Source organism: Indicator indicator, chromosome 2 (assembly GCF_027791375.1).
Source record: "Indicator indicator isolate 239-I01 chromosome 2, UM_Iind_1.1, whole genome shotgun sequence".
Lineage (NCBI taxonomy): Eukaryota > Metazoa > Chordata > Aves > Piciformes > Indicatoridae > Indicator > Indicator indicator.
In genome coordinates, this window is record NC_072011.1 from 40497532 (window position 1) to 40522424 (window position 24893).

The following is a 24893-nucleotide window of genomic DNA, read 5'->3' on the forward strand; positions in this document are numbered from 1 at the left end:
TCTGCTGTCAGGTTTGGTAGAATACAAAATCGGCCAAATGATAGGTGGCAGCTGGAAAAGGTCAGAAACTGTCATCGTATCACAATGAAATCTTTAATCTCTGCAAATCTTTAACTTGGTTCAGACAAGAACGTACACTGGACAGTTAGTTAAGTTTGAGAATATATGTAAAGTTTTTAGGGACTGGACTTAGACTGCTGATCATGATGGGAAATGTTAAATGAAGACATCAAAGTTTTTAAGTTAGAAATCAGCAGCAAAATGTGTTGATAGCTCTTAATGCATAACCACTGTATGCAATATAATCATAGTGTGTGTAGTCTGAAGGCAATGATAGTAGTAGTATGTGAGTTGAAGTTATTAATTCAACTGTGTAAATATCTCCAAACTTCAGGTTTAAGAACACATTTCCTATGGAGGTAAATTTAAGGTATTTTCATTATTTGACAGCTGTATGGAATGAACTACCCTATTTATATTCTTCGGGCAGGAAAAATGATACAAGTAAAATTCTGTACCTCATACTGGTACTTTTTGTCTTAGAGCACTTTTAAAACCTTTTTTTCTTCAGAACAATCTTTAAAATGCCATCTCCTAAAATAACTGTCTGGAATTTCTTGAAGCTCATGATTTGGCTTCTGAAGTTTTTAAACAAATAGACTGTCAGAAATCAGTGTGGATTCATTTCCAGGATTAATGCTTCATTCACAATAGATTATTTGCAAGATCAATACCCTGAAATATCAGAAGATTAAAGATGTATCAGATACCAAAACCACCAACATTGTTTTAATTACTCAAATAGAAGAAAGCTGGATAATTTTTACTTGCCTATTAAGAATGTTCTGCTTAAGCCAAAACAAATTCTTAACCAGTTCTTTTAAGAAGCCTGGAAGTATTTAAGTTTCTCTCCTCTGCTTATGTGACAATGCCTATTAATGAGCCAGTGGGTTAATCCTCTTCATTTGTAGCAACTTGTCATTCAGCTGGCCAGCACACTAATTAAGTGTGTTTGTTAATTGTTTCAGTAATAGGGTTTATTAAGTTTGAGGTTTTTTACTCTGTCATGCCTACAGGAAAAAAGAGAGAAGAAACAGTCCAAAGTCTATGCCTGTGGAATAGTTTACAGAAAGTTAAACAGTCTATCCATTCACTTCTGCTATTGTGGTATGTGAAATGCAGTCTTTTGAGCTGAATCCCAGAGTCATTAGCCATTAAGTCATGCAAAGCACCTATCCATTTCAGTCATAGTTAAGCATATGACACTCATTTGTTTATGTGAGTGTTGTGATTTTAACTGACAGCCCACAACAGGGATTTGTAGACCGATCACTCTGGAGTGGTAGTCCCAGGAAACGTGGCCCTTTGGCCAGAATCCTCTGCATTTGCCCTGAAACTGATTGCCAGACCAGGCTCTCCACAAGGAGCCAAATAAATTCCTTCTACTGCTGTAGCAAAGGGATTTTGAGTGTATTATCCTTAATTTTCCCAGGCTTTGGAAAACACGTGGAACTCTAGTGGCAATGCACAGCTCAAGGGTTATTAGTACTCCAAGACTGTGGAGATGGGGCAGAGGCTTTCTCTCAACAAAAGCACAGAGAGGTGATGTGGCTTGGAGTAACCTTTTTTACCAGCACAGGGTGAGACAGAATTTCCATCTGCCATTGGTAATTTTCAGTATTTACTTCAGTTATATAAAATATTGGCATAGAAGCCTAGGCACGCATGGGGAAAAATATGTGGATTTGAAACAATACTTTCAGTGTGTTCGAGTGCTTAACCCAGGAAGAATTTTGTTTTATAGCAGTACCATGTGTGCCTCACACTGCTGCTACTGCTGAGCTTCTTTCAGCACAGCTGAACTTTTTTATACCAATCATTCCTGAGTTCTTTGCCTTCTGAACCACCAAGAATTACCTCCAAATCATAAGCTTGTGACAGAAGTATAATTCATAAAAATCTGTGCTCTTTTCCAGAAGCCAGGAATACAGGCTAAATAAGTTAAAATATATGTAGACAGTGGACAAAAAAAGTGTGAACCTTAGCTTAGGGAATGGCATCATCTCCATGCATAGTGCAAGCATGGAGCTATATGCTTGTGTTTTGCATCCCTGCTTATTTTAGCCTCATATATGTGTGTTGGAGTTATGGTGAATGGTGAGACAAACTAAAAATAGTTACAGATTCCCACAAGTGACTTTTACACTCACTTGTGACTCAGAGACTGGAACAGAGTGTCTGAGGAACTAATGAGTTCTTGGTAGGAAGTGGGTAGGACTTTTGAAGTGGATAGGAATTGCCTAAAAGTTTTTGAACCTATAGAAACAGAGCTTCGGTTCATTGATACTTAGGGTTTGTGAAAGGGAGGAGCATTTTAAGAAACTGTAGCTGGCTTGGAAGTAGTTTATGCAGTGCCATGAGTGTTGAAGGTATCTAAAGTACTGTTAGATGTATCAGGGAAATCAGGGTTTATCAGCCATAGAATAGCTCTGGTTCTGCTTGGCTTAGAACTGTTCAGAGCAGTCATTTTTCTGATGCATAGCTCAAAAATTACACATATCTTACACCACTAGGAGCCCCATGTGGTAGTGGCTTTTCCTCACTGGCTAGTTTCTACAATGATCTGGATATTAACCAAATTATCATTGATTCTTCAAGCTTTAATTCACCACAGAGGCAGTGGGAGCAGCAGCATTAATCATTGCCAGTTTTTTACTGACAGGACTGAAAACCACAGTTGCCAGATGACTCAGACTTTGGCATCCCTATATTTGTTCATGGGTTTTATATGGAAATTTAAAAAAGTTACGGCCACAGTGATCATGATTTTCACTATAGTACAAATGCACCACACCTAAACTAAAAGTGGGCTTTAGTCCATTTTCCTCCTTTTTTTTTTTAATTAATGTGCTTTTAATTTACTACTGTTAAATGATACCTTTTAGTCTGAGGAAAAAGAAAATAAAACCCAGCCAACCAACTTCATAGTAGAATGTTGGCTCTTATATTAGTAGAGTCTTGCCTTAACACATACGAGCTGCAAGGATGTGTCCTTGAGGCTTGTGACCCTGCAGAGGACTGTGTGTTAAGTAATGTACCACACTGCCCAAATGCTCCATTTCTGAGATCATAAGGGGAGGTGCATCACCAGCCTTGATTCCTCCCTCTTCTTTTTGGAGAGAGGAGAGTTGTAAAACTGAGGTGCACAGAGGGGAAATTTCAGTGCAGATTGTTTTATTTGACTCTCAATGGCAGCCACAGCATGTGACTTTAGTAAGTGGCTTTTCTGTCTTTGAGAAAGCAGTCCCACCTCTAGAAAAGGAATTGAGCAGCTGTAATTATAAAATAAAAGTGAGTAGCTGTGATTGTAAAGTAAAATGGTCTTTCCTAGAGCATGCTCACCTGGGAGGCAGATTAAGAAACCAGCATTGTGTGAAGACATAACATGAATTCTCTAAGGTTTTAGGGCAGGCACTTGAAGGAGACATTAGGAGATGTCCTGCTGAAAGATTTTTGAGCTTCTGGGAACTGCAGCAAGATCTGTATCTGTTTGTCTGCCTAGCTAGAGGCAGTTGAAAGAGCTAGTTCCAGATTTGGAAACAGCCAAGCTGCTGCAGCAGCAGGAGTTGTGCACATCATTCCCTCTTTGTGCAACTTGATGGTCTTTGTGAGGTGCCACACCAAGAGCTGCTTCTGGAAAGAGAACTCCGCAGACTCTGACTGAATGATTGGGAATAGGAATGGTCAATGTGGTACTAAAGTGGCCAAGACAGGGGAAAATGCAAGACAGCCTGAAAGACATGGGTTCACATAGTGTAAGTCTGGGCCTGCAACCACAAGGCCACGGTCTGTGCTATAGGATGAGCCAGCTATCTTGAGCTGAAAGCTAAGTGTCAGTGAGCATTTGGGTCAGAGGTTTATATGGTGTCAAGAAGGAAAGTTCGATTGGGGAAGGTCTATTCAATCCATACTGAGGATTCAAGATTTCACATTTGAACTGTTTGTTGCAGTGCCTGTTTATATCAGCATTTGTTTTGAAAGTGTTATTAAGTGCAGCTGTTATGCACTTCTCTTGTGCTTTGTGCTCTTGCATTAATACCTAATTAACAGGCTTAGATGTATTTCTTTTTAATGTATGCATCTCAGAAATAATTTAAGCTTTCTTTATCATGCAAAATGGAAGAAAATTGAAAAAAGAACATAAATATCACCTTGTAAACTTTCAAAAATTAGTACTCTTTTTCATAAAAAAGCATAATAAATATATTCTTCATTGGGGAAAGAAAAGTAATTTTGATCTCAGAAATGACTGAAAGATTAAATATTTGCATGAGGGAAAATGTTAGGAATAACACTAGCTGGCTTCAAGTCATCTGTGTTCCCTTCTTCAGTATCTGAACAGCAAAATCAGTCATAATTTGGCAGTTTTCAGTAAGTGGTCATAAACATTAAACATAAGTTGGCAGGAAATAGAGGCTTTTTAAGCAGAATTAACATTCTAGAAATCACAGTCAAACTTCTTGTCTTTCTTTAAGAAAGTAATTAGAAAGATATTTTAGATAATTTATGCAGCTTTTGAAAAAGTGGGCAAGCACATTTTTATGAGGAAAAATGTAAGATATAGATGCCAATGGCATGTTACTACCTTGGAAATATATTCACTCATCCTGTGACATACTGTTTATTTTCTTCTATTTGTTTCTCCTTCTTTTCAAGCTGATACAGGGAAACGTAACCATTTACTTATGCCTGTGTAGAGTGCCATTGCAATGCATGGACATTATTTAAGTTCAGCCAAGAACTCCAGTGAATCTTCAGTGTCTCAGCAAGAGGTTGACCCAAGATGACTGAAAAATAACATTCTACTAGAAATGAGCATCATATGGTATAGGACAAGGGGCAATGGTTTTAAACTGGAGCAGGGTAGATTTAGGCTGGACATAAGAAGGAAGTTCTTTACAATGAGAGTGATAAAATACTGGAGCAGGTTGCCCAGGCATGAGGCTGAGGCCCCATCCCTGGAGATGCTCAAGATCAGACTTGATGTAGCCCTGGGAAGACTAGTCTAGTTTGAGGTGTCCCTACTGACTGCAGGGGGATTGGACAAGATGACCTTTGAGGCTCCCTTCCAACCCAATGCAATCTGTGAATCTGTATCACTAACTAACTAGAACATTCTTTACCTGACTTTTCCAGTGTGGCAAAGCACTTCCTGGCCTTTCCAAGCAAGAAGACTGCTGTGGAACCGTGGGTACTTCATGGGGTTTTAACAAATGTCAGAAGTGTCCCAAGAAGCCATGTAAGTAGTTTTTTTTTGTTGTTGTTATTCTCTGGATCAATTTATGACCTTTTTTCCCCCTATTAAAAAAAAAAAGTAGCCTGTTAGAAAGAATATACGATGGTTTGATTAGAGACAGGTTGCAGAAACTGGAATGCTCCTGCATGACAGCAGTGTTATAATGTGCAGGCACTCAGTACAGTGAACTTTTTCACCTTCCTTCTCCTTTAAGTCAGTGACGCACAGTTGCATTTTCTTTGTGCAAGAAAGATAACATTAAATTATGTTGCCTTTTCCAGATGGATTTATTTTTTTAAAAGTTTGCCCAGTCAAATTACAAAGGCGCCAGTTCCTGCTTGGAGAGAATGCGGTGACCTCTTGGGACTGGAGATGAACTTTCAAGTTTGGAGCCAAAGTTTTCCAGGCCCCAAATTGTCAGTTATATTTTCTTTTTTGCTTTGTTCTTGGAATATATTCCTCAACAATTAGGCATTGACCTAGACTTTCTTCACAGTTTTGTTCTGATGTGATATCGTATTATAATGAGGAAAAAGTTTAAAATTATTTCTGTGATAGATGAAGCTAGAGTAGTAAACTTTTTGTGAATTATATTGTTATTTCATTGTAATACTTCTGTCATGTCATATTTTCATCACTAAATGAACGATGAGACATGATAATGTAATCTCTCTTTTGGAGATGGAGTGGACCTGCATTTAGTGGGCCAAAAATAGCACAGGGAGTTGCAGTCATTCTTATCTAGGTATTTTAGGGCCCTGTTATTTGTACAGATAGCAATGCTGGAAACATGTTCAGTGTTTGATATTTTTTTTAAGCATATTTTTGCCTGCAAGTCTTAATCTGAATGTAAGTACAAGTCCAGCAGAAACCCTGCTGTTACTCATTCTCTGACTCTTCCTTCCACAGGTGATTCTGATACAAATTTATGATGATTCAATCTGATGTGCTAGTTTAGAAAGCATTTAAATTTTGTGTTTTGGAGTATGTTTACCATCTGATGTGCTTTCAAAAGAAAGCCTCCTTGGGGTCTTTGAGGGCTATGTTATGTTATTCCTGTAGCACATTAATACAATGGCTAACAGAGACATGATCTTGTATTGATGTATGAATTGTGAAATATGTCCTGATTTTATAGTTTTCTCTAAAGTGGCAGCAATTTAACTCCCACTCAAAGTCTTGCTCATCAGAAGCATATGCCATGCGGAGTGTTGCTTGGTGGGTGTAGGTAAGCCATAAGAAAAATCATGAAATTCTGAAACATGCTTGAACAAGAAACTGGTTAGAAGTACTAATACAAATTTTTGGTGCCTGTTTCAAGGGGAAGCTCATTTGCTAGTTCTTCATCACTCAGGTAACATATATGGTTGTCTCAACCTGGAACTTAGTAAGAACAATTTTTTTTAATCCCTAATGAGATGAGCACTGTCCTTTTATTGTAAAAGCTTAATGGCTAGCACACTTACTCAGAGTTCCTTTATCTGCCAGAAGTATTTCTAATTTACATTTCTTACCTATGAGGAGATGTCCTAACCCATAAACTGTAGAAACAATTCTTGGAACAGGATTGGGAACCCAGTTTCTTTCCCAGTGTCCTTAATTGTTTATGGTATGAGTCATGCTCACTCCTACTTTCTGGCTCAATCTGGAATTTTTTTTTTTTTCTTTTGTGACTGTATGATTTTAAGAGGAGACAGAATCTTGCCACTTGGAATAATCCTCGCCTTGTGATTAAAACATTCCTGGAAAGTAAGACTTTTTGTCTCCTAGACATAATGAGATATGTTTCTCATCTTTCTAGGTGGGAGCTCTCACTGTAAATTAGTATTTTATAGCAATTTATGATTTATAGCAGTTCTGCATGAGCATAAGTGGTGAATTTTTAGATTTCTTAAGGTGATAAACTCAGAGTATTGCAGGAGTTTAAACATCTTACAGCATTCTAGAGTTTTATAGGTATTCATTTTGAACTTAGGCACACAACTTAACTTTAAAATCTGTTTTGAACCTGGGCTTAACTATCATTTGGGCAAAGCTGTCAAATTAAGCCTCATGTCAGAAGTGTTATTCTTCTGTAGAGCACTTTCCAAAGATAAATGTGCATTTATTATAAGTGTGGAGTGGTTTCTTAAGGATTTGTATTTTAAGTTTTTTATTAGGGGTTTTTTGTTTGGTTGGGGTTTTTTACAATAATGAGAACGTTTCATTGATAAAAAGAGTCTGTGTGTATATATATATATGTGTATTTTAATGCATATTTATATATATATATTATATTGGATGGAAAAAATTTGAGAGTCAAGTGAATTATTAGTAAGTTATCAATTAAGTGATGCCCATGGTAATGTCTTAGTAGGCAAATTAATCCCACATTAGTTCCATGTAATTTTGGCCTGTTGTGATACTTCACTAAACTGATATTACCCTTTTTATTGTAGACTTTTTGGAAACAAACATACTTTATTTTGCTTTTATGGTTATATGCTTCATATATTTTGTTTAATATTGATCTGTGTCATCAGGTTGCATTTAACATGATCTTCTCTGAAAGCCACTTGAGCAAAACATTTAAGCATATACTTCAGTCTTGTTAGCCAGTGCTTTATTTCTCTCTTCAGTCAACTACTTTAGGACGTACATAAGTTTGCCTATGTCTTGTTCCTATGGACTTAAACAGGGCTTTGTCACTTTGTGAAGATGTATTTGTGTATTGTGGGTAATAGCTGCTGCTGTCAGGGCTGCTGTTGTGTTTTGAAGTCAAGTGCCTTGGCCTGAGACAGCTCCCATGTCTGTGAGTTTACTGGTTATTTGGTATTGCTGAAAACCACAACATTTTGGAACAGATCGCCATTTTTGAAGGCTTCTACAGAAGACAATTTTTAAGACAAAGTGAATTTCTGTGTTACATGGGAAATGCTATGATTGTTCAAGCTCCTTGCTAACATTTATTAATTACAAACAGGTTGTCTAAGTGAGTAAAGGGTAAGTAATGTAGGACTCAATCCAGCTCCCACATGGAGCCATCATTGAACAAGCTCCTTGCTCTACTGTGACCTGCTTATGTTGGGGCTCTTTGTGGAAGGAAGAAAACATCTGCTAGTAAGCTGCTGTTTCCTGTTCAGTGCAGGAGTAGGAGGATGAGGGAGGGAGAGGTTAAAATCTCTGACCTCACTCCACCACTGCACTTTCTAGAGCAGCTGAGTCACCCTGGAAGGGAAATTAATTGCAGCACTGGAAAAGGCCTGGCATAGCTTATGGGCTGGTCTCCATCTACAACCAGAAGAACTCTGCTCTTGCTCTGTGTTCCTCTGCCAGGCTGTACTGCAAGGTACCTTTTAGGCCTACAAAAAGTTGAGACTCAGTTGGGTTTAGTGTGAATGGCAACTAGGTCTGTAATGGCAAACACAGACAAGTTGGGACACAATCGGTGCAATTATGAGTCTGATTCTGTCACCATGAGCATTAGGAGTTTGACATTTTTGGAGACCAGAAGTAGGTTAATGCATTGTGCTTTTGAAAATCTCACCCTTAAATTTCAACTGGTTTTATTATTAACATTGAGAAAAGATTAGAGCTGCCACAAAAATAAATATGTAGCTGCCACTTTATTGTGAGAGATTAAATTTTCAATTTTTAATTTGTGTTAAAATGGTTGTAGTTAAAGATGGACAAGTATGCATTCAAAGCTGTAAGAACTATGTTGTTTTGACACACTATTTTTATATTTAACCATTTTCTCTCTTTAACCAATCTCTAAAGAGAACCCTAATGTTCTAATTAAGTTATTATTTTAAATAATTCACAGCAATTTTAAATAAAATTATCTCACCTCAGAAAGTACTACTTGAGATCATCACTTAATTTTTTTTTAAGAATAGGAAAAGCTTTAGAACTGATGTAAATTTGTTCCCCCGTTTTTTGCAACCTTATAGTTACTCTTTTCAAAATGAGCCACAGGGATAAATGTGCAATTCAGGCATTATAGTGTGAAGTGAAACCAATTGAAATCATGATCTCACTCAGTTGTTCTGCCTTGACAGTCTATATACAGTAAAGATGGAAAGTAATGCATTTGGGTTTGGTTTGGTTGGTGGTGGTTTTTTTTTTTTTTGGCCTGATGAATGTTTAGAACACTTCTAAATGAAAACAACAGATCTGACCAAATGTAAATCTGTTGTAGAATTCAAATTAGGAAGAACTCTCCTGACTTTTATCAAAGGTGCTTTTATGATCATAGTACCAAATGTTTAATAAAATAGTGGGATTTGCCAGGAGGTTGACTTTTAGGTTGGTGCATAACCATACTGTTCTCAATTATGATGTTACAACGACTTAAGAATCAGTATGTAGTTGTCTGTAATCTCAAAGTCAACCTTAAGTGAAGGAAAGAAATAAGAAATAGACATAAAATCTAATTAAGGAACACCTTTGATTTTGGCAAAGTTGAATTCAGTCTGTATTTTGCAGCGTTGTTATGCCTTGACAGTTTACGTTGTTCAGCCAACTAAGTGACAGTCTTCTAGAATTCAGCGACTTTGTTAGGTAAATCTCAAATGCGTCTCTTTCTTCTTACCTCGTTTTAAAAGTTAATTTTCATCTACTTCCTCTGTATTTCAAGTATTTTTTAAATTCACTGTAGCAGGAGAAATGGTACCAAACAATTTTGCTTAATGTTGAAGATACTTCTTTCTAAAATTGCTCTCAGTTTTAAAACCATTGAGTTTCCATCATGAATCCTCAACTTTATCTTCTCTTAACATTGTATTTGTAGACAGTTTGGGAAAGTAATTATTTGAATATTTGTGAGCATCTAGGATGAAAAATAATGTCCTGATTGCAAAGATTTCATTTTTGGAAAAAATATGAATTTGAATGGATATCTGAAGATTTCAGTGGTATGCAGGTGGAAAGAGACAGAATTAAGGTTCCCTGAACAACCTTCATTTGTTATTTCTTGACCTTTTATGCTTAAGCATACTTCATAAAAAATTACAGTTTTCTTTTACAGTTGCATAATAATTTGGTTGTGAGGCTCTCTAATTAAGTGTAGAAATCACCACTATTTAACTGATGTAATATTTTTCTTTATTTATTCAGCTTATCATGGATACAGTACTGTGATGGAATGCCTACAAGGCTACAAGAGGATCAATGCTACATTTTGTCAAGGTATGATATTGCCCAGAATTGATTATGTTTGTTTTGAATACTACTTTTATGTGACAGAATTTTTTATACTTCTGACTTAGATGAATGAATCCTGTCCATTGATTTGTATTAGGGGAAATTTTTGAGACTACTTTTAGCTCTTTCCAAATATTGGCAACTCCATATAGAGTATATTTTTGCTCCAGGGTGAAAAACTTTCAAAACCCTTGTTTTCTTTGCTGATGTGTAAAGATGACTTCACAAGGATTCATTTATGTTGTTTTTCAGTTCTGACTGAAAAACATTGTTCAGGCAGGTCTTTTGATAAGCAGTTAACCTGCAGACTTTTCCAGTTATGTGAGATGAAACTAGCAGCAGAAAATTATTTCTATAATTGTGAAAGTATAGCGTAATTCTTTTGGTCTTCAGAGGTTAGACATAACAGTACTGAGAACAGCCAGATAATGGCACTGGCAAGTGGAAATGAACAACCATGTAAAGCAGTGACTTGTGTACTTCAAGAATGTGCATAGTGCAGATGAGAATATATGGAGTTAGACACTGCTGTATTACTCCAAGATTATAACTTATGTCTTCTAGCAGTGAGGATAGAAGTTAGCAAAATGTATGGGACTGTGAGATTTTTGTGATCATGCAGCTACACAGAAAGGCTTGAGGCACTTAGATTCTCCTGGCCTATGTCATCTGTCTGATGACCATAGACATATGTTTGTTTTTTCAGTGTATTGAACAAAGGTGCCAAATCAGGATATAGGGAAAAGCGTGATTGCTTATATAATTTGTTTGGCAAAGCTCAGGTAAACAACAGAAAGGATCTCCAAGAAGACGGGGGCACTCCTGCATTGGTATTCAGGAGAGAGATTTGAGAAGAAAGGGAAGAATGAGTTCAAGCGAGGTTGGCACTGAACTGTGGTCAGGTTTGTTAGTCACTGTTGACGCTACAAGGGTAAGAGAGGTCCCAACAAATAGTATTGTTGGTGGAGAGAGGGAGAAAATGACAGTAACTGGTGTTAAAGGACATATGTAGTTAATGTTATTTAACTGAACACTTTAAGTTAGCATGTCAGTAAAGGAATGTACAGCAGCCAGTCACATAAAGAAATTATTTTACCAACCAAAGCCATACAGTTTGTAGAGTACTAAATACCAAGGTCTGCCTGCTTCCACTGCTGAGGGAGATGTGAGTTGCTCTGTGAAAGTATAGCCACTTGAGGCGATCTGCTGCTCAGATCTCTATCTAGTGGTTTGGCAGCTTGCATGGTAGGACCTTTTGGAGGATTGTGAGAGAAAATGGTGTTGGGTCAAAAGTGAAAAAAATTAAGTAGAGGAGGTCTGCAAATTGTGTCTTCAGTTTGTTTCCTCATCTGCAGTGAAAGACTGTAGAGTCTTAATAAATAAAAGGTATGGGAAGATATTGATGACAAGCTACTAATGAGGACTCCAAAGTAGAAGGTGAAGGAGGTGATTGTAAGGAATAAATGGGGCACCTTTTTGTGTCTCAAGTTCAATGCACAGGCAGTGCATTTATTTCAACAACACGTTTCCAGCCATTTTGAAAAAGATTTTCTCATTCAACATACTAGCTACAAGATTTTTCAGAATTCTCAAAAGTGAGGATTTCTGACTTTGAGCACAGCAAGTGTTTGGAAGATGCCGTGATGCATTAGTATCATCATGCATCCCTCTGAACATGGTCCAAGAAAGACAAGAGCTTTTGATATCTCCAATAGTTGTGCACAAACCCTACTGTATACACAGTGGTTTCCTAGACAGCAGCAACCCAACAGGCATTTAAAGGCAAGTACAGCATTCGATTTGTTCCAAGGGGTTGTGTGGGTGTTGGCAAAACTTACTTCAAGGAAACTAAAATCCTTACTCAGGGGCTACGTGCAGTTAAAAAAATGGTCTGGTGCTTGTGAAGGTTGCCAGAAGTAGACCAGGAAGTTGTTTCACTGAGCAGTGGCAGGCTGAGAAGGAGAACGTTTGTTTCTGGGTAGAAGCGTAAGAGGGAGCTAGCTCCTGCCATGGCATTGTTTGTTGTACTGAGTTTTGATAGTTTTTCCTCTGACACATTTTTGTTTTATGTAACTAACATTGCAAAAATATGAAGCTTTAAATAGTTTGGTTTATTATTGCTATTATTATCCTACAAGAGAGAGGTGTAGAGGCTAAATATAACTTGTAGTTGATACATAGAAACTTACAGCCTAGAGTTTAATCAGACAATGGAAGTCAGATTATCTCATCAGGAAGGAGATTGTTGATGAATTGAGAATGGGGCCAGTGTCTTTCTGGAGAAGACAGAGATGGTAACTGAAGCAGGTTCCCTTTACTGTCTTAGTGAGGCTTGCATGACTTCTTTGTCATTTACTAACCAACCAGCGCACTCAAAAAAGGAGGTACGAATAAGGAAGGAACTGGAAGAAGGAATGCCCAGGAAACAAAGCCAGAATTAAATTTAGTCCTACTGAAGTAGGTAACAAGATGACCATTTTCTTCCAGACAGTCATAAATTTTGACATGTTTGAATGGTCTCCAGGAAAGCCAGCTTCATACGTGAAAGCTAGTGGCAGGATATGTTTTGGTCCTGAAATGGTCAAATGGTCATTAGCATGCGCTTCTCATTGGATCAGGAAAAGTGTTCTGTTTGTGTTCTTCTGAGGCAGACAAGCTTTTCTAGAAGACAAGAGGACAGGCCTAACGAAGAAAGAGCTGTCATATCACAAACACAAGGCAAAGCAGCAGCAATACCTGTGAAAACTTTAAGCAGCTGCCAGAGGAGTATTTGTATTCCTGTAATAATCCTTCCAATTAAATTGAAAAGGAGAGGCATGGCATGTCCTTACGCAAGTATATGTCCTGGTTAGATTATTCTTTGTCTAACGTTTAGTGCTCATGTTATATCCATACTCAGAAAGGGCTGACGTTGCCAGACCAAATTGTAATAGGGATACATTTCTGAGTCCCTGCTCTTTTCACCTTGATACTGTCCAAATTTAATTGCCTTTGCAAACTCAAGCCTAAAAGTATAATTAACCTTTTGTTCTACATTGATTTTGCAGTCAAAGGCCTCCTTAATTTACAAAGTCTATGTAGTATTAATTTGATAATAACCAGATCATATTGCGTTTTTCTTGAGTGAATGAACTAATGTAACGAAATATTCTTCTCTCTAATGTGTGTGTAGGACAACAAAGAACCATCTGTGGGTATGCTAATTTGAACAGATTAGTGTAATTGCTATCAAGAAAGCCTTTTTTCCCCCCCTCAGTAATTATCTTTTCAATGGGGTGATTTATTACACTACACACAGGAATGCCTTAGGGCTGTCGTTTAAGCCAAAGTACAGCTTATCAGAGTTGCAACTTTGTCAGAATCCACATGTGATGCTAATTTTTGGGTCTCTGTTTAGAATTATACTTACTGTTTTCTTCTGCTAATGGTTTTCTTGGAAAACTAAAATAGAATGAAAAAAACAGCTAGTGGAAAGGATTGATTCATTTTCCGGGAAACTAACATACTGCCAGTAGAGCACTTTAAAAATGTTATCTAGGAGAAATGGAAAAATACCTAGACACTTGTTATTTTTCAGTAAAGTAAAATGTTGTGCATAGAAGTTCTTGAGAAGTCCCCATATGCTTAAAATTAAATGTAGATGAGCTTGCAGGAACTAGTACTTGTATGTTGATAGATCAAATTTTGTAATCATGTGCTTGGGGACTTCAAGCTCTTTTCTTGGCTTCATCATGATTTGAAATAAATTGTGAAGGTATATTCTGCCTTCCTACATTTATCCCTAAGATAAAGTAATTTTTTTTCTCTGCATCTTGCATATTTGTTTTACTGCTTCTAAGTAATAAAAGAACTTAATAAGAAATGCTATTTAATGTTCCTTAGCTACTAAGTTAACAAACTTCTTTTAAAAATGTTCTTTTATGATGATCATACTGTGAAGTAAGTATATCTCCAGAAATTGGGCTGGGTTGCTGTTTGAACATTGATTATGTGTTTGAAAAGTGTGGCTCTGCAAACCTACATTCTGGTAAATTCCACACAGAAGCAAAAAACAAGTTGAATTTATTTCTTCTGCTGCTATTCTGTTAGCTCACAGAAATCAGTGGTTCACTTCATAGAATAAGCAACTAATTTTTTTTCTAATTAAAATAAAAGAAAAAGCAGCTATAATTTCATTAGCAACCAAAACTTGTTGTTTGTTTCTTTTACCCCTTTGTTTTCATTAATCAGGTTATTATTGAAACAACTATAATGAAGGCAGTAAAATCTAGATATTATATTTTTCTTAGAACTGAGGATATTAGTAGCAGTTAACAATATAGCTACAATAACAGTGGTGGTAGTAGGGACTGGACTTGAAAATGATGCCTGCATATTGAGTCAGTTTGGGATCATGCAGTCATATGACACTACTAGTGAAGCCCAGTATATACCTACCAGAATGAGTCAAATTTTCACAAATTAGACTTAAATTGAATATTCCATCTCTATCATGTATATTAAAACCCTTACTGCGTGAAAATGTCTGCCAAAGCAGAACTTAATAGGTAATGTCTGACTACTAGATTATTTCTAATGAAGAAGCTGCCCAGTACTTTGACAAATTCTGATTAGTATATAATTCATTTAGAAGGCTTGTTTTGCTTAAATACAGCAAAGTTTCTCAAGTGTGTGTGGTTTTTATTGAAAGGCAAGTTACTTGCTTTGCATCAAAAGGAGATTAACATTTTCTGTGCAGTTTTAATACTTAGTCATTTAAACAAAGTCAATTTTTGAAACGGATAGAAATCTGATTTCAGAGCTCAGTCCAGATGAGTCCCCCTTCAGAAATTGGCCTGTCTGTGTTGCTTAGGCCTGGAATCACTTGGGTCTGCTTGTATCCTCTGGCACAGGCACTTGGTTACAAGAGGGGATTAGAAGGCCTGCAGTACTTTCTACCCCCAAGTTGATTCTGAATATTTCAGTACAGCTACTGCAGCTATGGTGATCTGAGCAGGCTTTTCTGCTTGTACAACTTCTCTTTCTTGTTCCAATTCATAAGAACCTTCTGGATATCATGACTGGCCTATCTGGAGGCTGTTGTATATTTCATTTTTATGCCTTGTCATGTGTTGTCTTAAACATTGTCAAATTATAAGTTATTTCCTTTCATTTATGCATCTAATGTAGCTGGAAATCTGGGTTTTTCCACATTTTTAAGACAGCTTTATTCATGTAATGAAAGATCACCTACAAAATAGAAAACACATTGTCAATAAATGAGACTCATGGTTTCAAAAGACAGATTATTATTATTTTAATTCAGCCTTAAAGAAGGCTGAAGTGATTATCAAAATTTAAACGTCTTTTGGTTACTTCAACAGAATATAGTAAAAAATGAACTCTCATCCAATTTTGATTGTTTCAGATATCAGTACTCTTGAAATGTGACTGAATTCTTTACCTGAATAGTAGCAGTGATTTCTTTCTAAAAGCAAATACTGTTATTGTTTACATTTACATTATTCAAAATTTTCATTGTGACCTTTGACTTTTTTGAGCTCATAGACTGTTTTTCTTGAGCAAAAATATTTTCTTTAAAATTAATAGATAGATTTAAATAATACACTGTCAGAAGATTGTGGCTTTGATCCGAACACTTTAATAAACATACACGTTCAGTACTAAAATTCTGGTTTTAAGTTAAATGCGCCAAGCTGTGATGATTTTGATGAGCATAAATTCAGTGCATTTAGCATGGAGATGAAAGAATGAATTTCATTTTATGGGAATGTTTCAAATTCCAGTATGTCTGTGACCAAATATGGGCCTCACTTGCTATCTGAAAAGGGTAGAGAGGGGACTCACACCCTACAAGACTGAAGGCAGAGAAGACAGCTTTACACCACGCTAGTGTTTCCTGTGATTCCGCATTAGGCCAGCTGGGCCTGGGTGGTCTGAAGAGCTGTTATAATGGTTAACACAGCCAAAATACAGTGAACTTCTCTTCCTAAATTCTTTGCCAGCTGGAGGCTGTCAAAGGGAAACACTACAGAGCTGATATTCCAACTGTCAGCTTTTGCAGGTTGGTCTATAGCAGATCAGCTCTCTGCTGATCAACTAGTCCTTCTGCACCACTTCACTTGGCTATAGTGGGCATCAAGTTCTTCAGGTGGTTTTGACCTGTTAATGTGTAGACCAGTAGGTTATAAAGCATTAAAGCATTTTCATATTTACTTGCTGAGGAATCTAGTAAAGTATTTCAGTAAAGTGGGCAAATTAAAGGAGGTTACAGTAGATTTCACCCAGTAGATTTCACCCAGTAAATCACTTGACATGTTTTACAGTAACCATCAAAACATATTCGTTCGTCAGTAAGTGACAGGTACAGACCTCGTTTAAAGTAGGTACAGGAATTTTTCCTAGGACTGGGCGTTTACACTTGGCGTGGTTTGTTGTTCTTGGAGAAAGGATACTCAGGCTATGTTATGGTGTGATTAATCCTGGGATAAAGCTGAAGTGATTCACTTCCTGAATATGATTGAATTAAATACCCAATTGCTTGAGGAAAGGTAAGAAAATAATGCGAGTTTCCCATAGAGAATCAAAGTAGTGTTGAACGGTAGCTAATGCAGCCCTGCACTGTTGTAATTGCAGTGGGTTGAAATTACCCCCCAACTAATTTGGAGAACTATTCCCCAAAATAAAATTGCCAGACCAGTTCAGTTTAGGATGGAAGCAAATGAAGCTGAATTTACGAGCAAACTAAAATCTAGAAATATTAAATGCAATGAATATGTACAAAATATACAATATTTACATATATTTACAATTTATAAACAACACAAGGACCCCCTGGACAAAACTGGGGGGGGGGTTACCAGTAGCTTCCCTCTCTCTGCCCTCTTCCCCCCTGTGCAAGGGAAAAGAGAAAAAGAGAAGAGCAGAGAGTAGTTTGTTAGTTACTTAGCCACAATCAAATGCAACCAAGGTCAGCAACAGCCAAGCAAAAGCCACCAGCTAGTATCAGCTGGAGCAAAGAGCCAAGAAAGAGACAGAATAGTTTATACAACTAACTTTATGTTAGTTGTCAGACCAATGGGGATTATTTAGACATTATCATTATTTTTCCTTTACATCCAATGGTAATTTATTTACATTCTACCACTTTCCACTCAAGATCTGTGGAAAATTTCCTAGGCATCAGCCTAAAACTGCCACAGTAATCTACTTTAAAAGCCATTGTAGAATACAAGCAGAAGATCAGAATATAATAGTTTCTGCGGCACATCCTCCCCTCCAGCACAGAGTTCTTCATTCATCATCACACAGCAGAGAGATTAAAAGGTTCTGACAGGAAAAGAATCTACTACATTGTACCCTTCTGTACAGAAATAGCTGTATATTAGCTAGAGGTAAGCCTTCCGTTAGGTGTATAAATGCTTTGTCACTTTAAGTACCGTAGAACAGAACTTGATCCCACATTTAACTTCTCTCTTTTTAAAATTTTGATTCATACATTTCTTTATCAGTCATCACAATTCCCCAGTGTATAACATGTGTAAGATTGCTGAACGAGTAAATAAATACTTGAGCGAAAGAGCCCAACACTCATAATCTAGCTTGAAATGTTGAAAAGGCACAGGGGTTTAGGATCTTCAAGAAAGAACTGTTTAAGGAAAAGTAACAAATAAAGATTAAGTTGTTTTTCAAAAGTTTTCCATTCTTTTAATGTCTTTTAGATTATTCAGTCCTTCCCTAAATCACAGTTCCTAGAAAAGAATAGGTTGTTGTAGTAATGATGCCTGCATATTGAGTCAGTTTGGAGATCATGCAGTCAGATGACACTGCTAATGAAGCCCGGTATGTACCTACCGAATGTGTCAAATTTTCACAAATTAGTTTTACATTGAATATTCCATCTTAATATGCAACATGAGCATTTAGACTTAAAATTCAGTTCAAGCCATGCAATTACAAATGTGGGGGGGTGTATGTGGTCAGGAGTCAGAAATGAGGTCAGTTATTCATCTGATTCTGTTAACTATTTGTGGAATGTGATTCTGGTAAAGCGCTTTCAAATCACCATTGTGTTTTGGAGTATTTCTAATGTGAAGCCATGAAGATTACCTTACACTGGACAAAAATCAAAGTAACATTTCTTTGTGAACATTTTTAGAAGCCATGAGTAAATTGAATTTTCATTTTGATATCTATTATCCATTTCCATCTTCTGTCTACTAATTAACATATGTAAAGTTCTTTGAAGATGAAGTTATTTTTTGATTTATTTGTATAAGTAACATGGTTTATAACAAGGTCAGCATTAGCGTGTTCTTTCTTGTTTGAATGAATACCATCTTGTGTTGTTATCTTCCTGTTTCGTGGGTATTTGCTTTTGGAGGGTCGGTCAGTTTCCTTTAAGTCATGAAAATTACTTTGTAGTCATACTCTTCACATGAGCAGACAAGCATTCAGTTAGGAAATGGTTGGTTTAGCTTTTTTTTTTTCCCCCCTTAGGAAATGCAGTGGCAGTGAGTCACTAACACATTGCATTTTCTGAGAGCAGGTTGACCTGACACCCAGGAGACCTATAAAAATCTCTGGATAGATATCAAGCACTAACTATTGTTGTTAAGAGAGGACTGTTTTAAGTTCTTCGTGGGGAAGATTGTGGGATAGATTAACAACAGTTTGGCTACAGCATCTGGGTTGTTTAAGGCTAGGAGCCTGGTGCTGGATTTGGAGGAACGCATGGTGGCTGACCTCACTATATATCAAGCTGTGTGCTTAGAAGAGTACATAGGAGCAGCTTTCATTTTCTTGTCAGACTTCGATGGAGATTGACTACCAAATCCAGGAGGCACAGTTCCATTCATTTGGCATACATAATATTGAAGAGTAACAGCAAAAGGTCAGACTGTCAGTGCAGAATGACATTTCTTTCATGCCAATGGGGTTATGCCACTTTATTACCATTGAGAAGGGTCAAATCATTCACATTATCAAGCATCAACTATTACAAAATCAGTACTTTACTTACCAGTTCTTTATATATCATAAATAAGAGCACATACTGTGAGAGTTTCTTGTGGAACCATGGAAGGTGCTCTGTGGACAAGCTTTGCTTAACCTATTCTTTTCTGTATCATGAGTTCAGAGACATTTTAGCAGTGGAACTTTGTTACTCTATTTTCCTTAAAAACTGAAAATTAATATTTAGTTGGTCTTTAGAAAGATTTATTTATGTATGTGTGGTTTTCTAGTACTGCTTTAAAAGTTCCTTCTGTATAGAAAAAGGTGTTTTATCAAATAACTTTACAAGCATGTTATCAGTTTGTACTTCTGCACAATGAAAGATTATTAAGACAACTTCAAAGTAGCTTGTAGTAACTAGTAACTCTATAGTTTTTAGTGGACCAAATGAATTTGCATTGGGATACTGATTTAAAACTGACATATTTTGTGTCCATATACAAGAAACAGAGGACCAAAAAGCTTTAAAGAAAGAAAGAAAAGACTGTTAATCTTGAATTAGATTTCTTTTCCAGCTGCCCGAACAAGTTGATTCCAGTGCAATTTGCACATCTGGGCAGGCTGGTAGTTGGTAGGAAACAGTTTCTGTAGGTGGCCTTTTACCAAAGTCTGAAATAAAGTGAAGTAGATAGTAAATCTACTAATTCTATGATTCTGTAATTCTAAATCTGGAAATAATTTTCCCCCAATCTAATATTGTGAAATAAACACTATTCTTGAAGGGTTTTTTTTAATCAAGTTGTGGCTTGTTTAGCTTGAATCCCTAGATAGCCTGATGTAGTTCAGCATGGAGCATTAGCTCTGTAATTCTATGAGCTCATTGAGAAGACATGATTTGGAAGAGAGGCATTAAAAATACACTAAGGAGGTTATGGTGAGGCATCAGAACATGCACAACAGTTAACTTCAAAAATGGCAAATTTAGCAAGAGGACTATCTTTGAAAGGAACATTCATTGGTATTTGCATAGGTATGGGCTGATTTTTAAATGTAGCAGTGCCCACATTAAATAGCAGTAACACGGTATTTGTGGGCAGGACATTATATATTTAAATACTAGATGTACAAGAGCAGTTCATCTAGGAGGAGATTTAATACAGAGGCAGTAATGACAGCATCTGTGAATGTTTCCCAGTGAATGATTTGGAAAGAAAAATGACTGTGTATTGATGAGTTATAGGAAGATCCCATCTAACCACAAATTAACCACTTTGATAGATAATGCCATGAAACACTTGCTATTAGTAGGCAAGACTCTGAAACAATATTCTCCCAGTATCACCAGATGCATCTGATATGTTCCTGTGCCAGTTTTTCTTAGCAGTGGTGTAAAATAAAGTTCAGATCTGCAAAAATGTGCATAATTTCTACTGAGATTATATTTGCATTCACTTTATAATTCACAGTTACAGGTTATCTGTATAAAGACATAGATGTAAGCTTTGTTACCAAAAAAATTAATTATAAAATCCAATTATCACAAGTTTGCTATGAGATACTCCAGATCACTCAGCTAGCTGAAGTCTAGCAAATTCTAACCAGAATTTGTTTAAGTGAAAAGCCAGATTTTGTACCCTGTTCTACAGAACAGACTTTTTGTTTCACTATAACTCTGTGTGTTTGTATATATATATGTATTTATATATATGCATGCATTTCAGTTCAGTATTTAAGTTATTTAAACAGTTACTTGAATAACTGTGAATAACAACAACACTATTTTTATCTTCTACAACATACTGATATAGTTCTGCAAACTTAAAAGATATAGTTCCTTTGAATAGTACAAATAATATGGTGTTGGGAATAAAATTACTCAATTTCAAATTTGAAAGCAAGTTTCATATATATTTTTTGTCTTCTTATCTATTTGTGGCTTTGCAGGATTTTACTTTTTGGTTTTTTACATGCCTATATACTTTCACTACTGAAATAGAATTTATCCATATATTGATTTCTAACATTCCCTAAAATTAATTTTGATGCAAACAATGAGCAAAATCTTCATCTAATAAGTGAAAAAAATGTATCATTAATCACTTTAAACGTTGATGGTATGAAGGTACTTAAGTTAGGTAATTACATATCCTGCTTAAATACCGGTACAATAGTAGAGTTATTCTTCTAGATAGGAAAGTGCCAAATCAACATTTCTGATAATTCGACATGGATATATATTCCAGAAAAAGTTAAAATAAAAAATTACATGTTATGTTTGTCCCCTGGGAGATAGTGACAGTCAGCACTTCATCAAAGCAAGCAGAATTGTTCCATAGTTTAACGTTTGAGGACTGATCTGACAACCCAAAACACCAACAGGTAGAAAATTCGACAGTGGTTTCTTCAGTGTTCAGGAAGTCTAGGTACTTCAGTCTCCTTTAACATTATGTTCCTTGTCATACCTGACGTACAAAAATGGAGGCTTAGCAAGATGTCCTTTCCTCCCAACAATTTTAACAGCATCAATATATGTGTATTTAGGGATGTTTCAATTATATCTTTTGCTAGCTATTATGATTTAAGTTTACTCTTTCAAAAAGATCACAAATTATGTTGAAACAATGATGATCTTCCTTTTGGAATCAGTTTGCACTGGGCAGATGCCTTCAGTTATATTTTGAGATTTCAGGACAAAGAAAGAACTGAACAAACTCTCTATAAAAAAAAAAGAGTGCATCAGAAGAAGTCTGGCTTACTAAATATTCTGTATTAATGAGATTCATAAATAAGATACTGGTTTACTTATATGGGACAGCTTCCTGTTCAAAGATTGGATAAGTCAAAATATAAACTGCTGTAGGAGAAATTTCAGGAGATTTTTGTGCCCTTATACCATTCCCCTTTTATAATAGTCCACTCTGTCTGAGGTCAGAAAGTCATGTAGTCTGGGAATTTCACTTGAAAATTCTTTTGAGGAAGAGCTGATCTTTTGTACGTTCACGTGTTTTCTATTACATTTCATCCAGATTTCTAGGATATAAATTATCACTCACTGTCACGTGTGCCTAAGTGCATAGAGGTGAAGTTGATTCAGGTGATGTCAAGATACTAGATTAGGTACAGCATTGGAAGAGCTGAGGGATTAACTCAGCACTGAATATTTGGAAAAAATTGCAGCTGACATAGCAACTGTGAATTTAAGTTGTGCACTTCTGTGTAGTGGGACAGGTAGCCAAACTTGTGGAGAAAAACGAAGAAGAATGTGATTCTTTCTGTAGGTTTCCAAAAGCAAACTCCTGCACATCTGTTAATATTTTACATACTCAACTTCTTACCCTTGTTGATTGTGTACAGTCAGGCAGCAGCATACAATGAGGCCAAATAAAATGGTAAAGGTTTTATAAAAACTGAGAAGAAAGGTAATAAATACTAATAACTGATTTCCAAGGAGCTAGCTGGAATATCTGTCTTCCATTTGTAACCTATTCATCCAGCAAGGCAGGCAATTTTCCCTAGCTTAAGGATAGGGAAGGTAAGTCCTATGCAGAAATAATGCCATGTAAATATTTTAAAGTATGCCTGTTTGAATGTGCTGTCTCTATTTTTCTGAAAGAGGAGACATGATGATTTATGACAGAGACAATTATAGGTTGAGGGGGGCTTTGGGGTTTTTATTGTTTTTCTATTTTAGGGTTTTTGTTATTGGTGCAAGCCACATCATTACTGTCTCCTGAAACAAAATCCTGGTTTGGCTGACTTAGTTACAGATGGTATCCAGCTGATTGCCAGACAGGTCCTATTCTAAGGAGCATTGGAAAAGGCTTCCCAGAGAGGTTGTGTAGTCTGCTTCTCTGGAGAATTTCAAAACCTGCCTGGAGATGTTCCTGTGCAATCTGATCTAGGCATACCTGTGTTAGCGGGGGGCTGGACTGGGTTATCTCCAGAAGTCCCTTCCAATCCCTGTCATTCTATGATTCCATAACTAAGTGAATTATAGGAACAACCCCAAGTGTGATAAAGGCTTGGAGCCCAATGCTTGGGCTATGGGGAGAATAAATTAGTTGAGACTCTGAAAGGAATACTGATGAGGTAGCGTGGTAACAGAAAACTTTATCAAAGCAGTTGTTAATTGTTACAAAATTGTGTTCCCGTGGATGCAGTCCTCCTCACTTCATATTGCATGTGGTCTGTGCTTCCTGAAGCATATTCTTGCTATTAAAAGGTAAGCTCTTTAGGCTAGAGATGGTATTTTTCCATTGTACTTCTTCCAGCACAATGAACCTTCAGGCTCTACTTAATACAAATACTAATAAAAACTGTATTAAACGTGTCAGTGTTCCGTCATGTATAAAATGTACATTGCTTAGAACCTGTCTTCATGAATGTTCTTGTGTGTTGTGTTTGACTGTGCAAGCAATCATGTAGTCAATAAAACAGGAGTTAATAAGCCATTCAAAGTGTATTTATTTTTTAAAATTCAGAGTACTTGAGAATGATGTATAAATGTAATTAGTTTTTTGTTAATGTTCTCAGCAGTGTTGCCAGTGTGGGAAAAAGTGTCAGAGTGTAATAGTTCTCCTGCACAAATTTAAAAAAAGGTAGCATCTGAAGAAAGGAGAATAGCAAAACATGTTTCAGTGTCTGATTATTTCCAATTTTCCCACAGATATCAATGAGTGTCAGTTACAGGGTGTATGCCCTAATGGCGAGTGCTTGAATACCATGGGCAGCTATAGGTGTACCTGCAAAATGGGATTTGTGCCAGATCCTACCCTCTCAAGATGCATACGTAAGTAGTGTTAATCAAAGTACCAAAACAAGACTTTTATTTGGCTGGCCCTAATTCTTTCAAGTTGTCTCTGTCTTTTTTGCTGTCACTGCATCCTCACTTACACTGTTTAGTCAGTCCCAGTGCTCATGTCTGTTTTCCCTCTCTTTGTCCTGGCAGCCTTTGTCTCCACCGGTGCCTGTCTGAAGTGCTTGCCATCTTTTCCCGGATTTCTTGTCACAAAACATACACTCAGTCTTTCTTACCAGCCTGGAGTTCTCCTTGTCACAATTGTTTTTTCTTTGTCTCTGCTAGTTTCCCAGTCAAAATCATCTTTGTGTCCTGCCCTACTCTCTTCCAATTCTGCAGCTTTGACCAGGGTAGTTTCCATTACTAAACAGTCAGCCCAGGATGATGTTTGGCATTTTTTCCTTCTAATTAGGAAGGATTAAAAATTAAGAAATAATTAGGAGAAAGAAAAAGTAAAACAGCATGGATGCAAACATTTTCCTGTGTTAATCAGCTTTTACTTGATTTGAGAATCAACTACCTCAGGAAGAAAAGAAGGGATAGAGAACAACTAAATTCTCAGCTTTTGGGGAAGAATGTTTACATTGGAAAATACCTAATTTCCTAAGCATCTTTTCTGAGCTTTATTGTGACAGCATGACAGCTGCTGGTTTGGAATTT

At 36.6% G+C, this 24893-nt stretch overlaps 1 protein-coding gene across 1 annotated transcript in view; it reads left to right on the top strand.

Moving 5' to 3' along the window:
- LTBP1 (latent transforming growth factor beta binding protein 1) overlaps positions 1-24893 on the top strand; it is a 191475-nt gene that overhangs the window by 93442 nt on the left and 73140 nt on the right. Inside the window, exons 8-10 of the mRNA XM_054398281.1 lie at positions 5197-5299; positions 10394-10465; positions 24102-24224. Of these exons, the coding sequence (XP_054254256.1) occupies positions 5197-5299; positions 10394-10465; positions 24102-24224 (298 nt within the window). The remainder of the gene's footprint in view (positions 1-5196; positions 5300-10393; positions 10466-24101; positions 24225-24893) is intronic.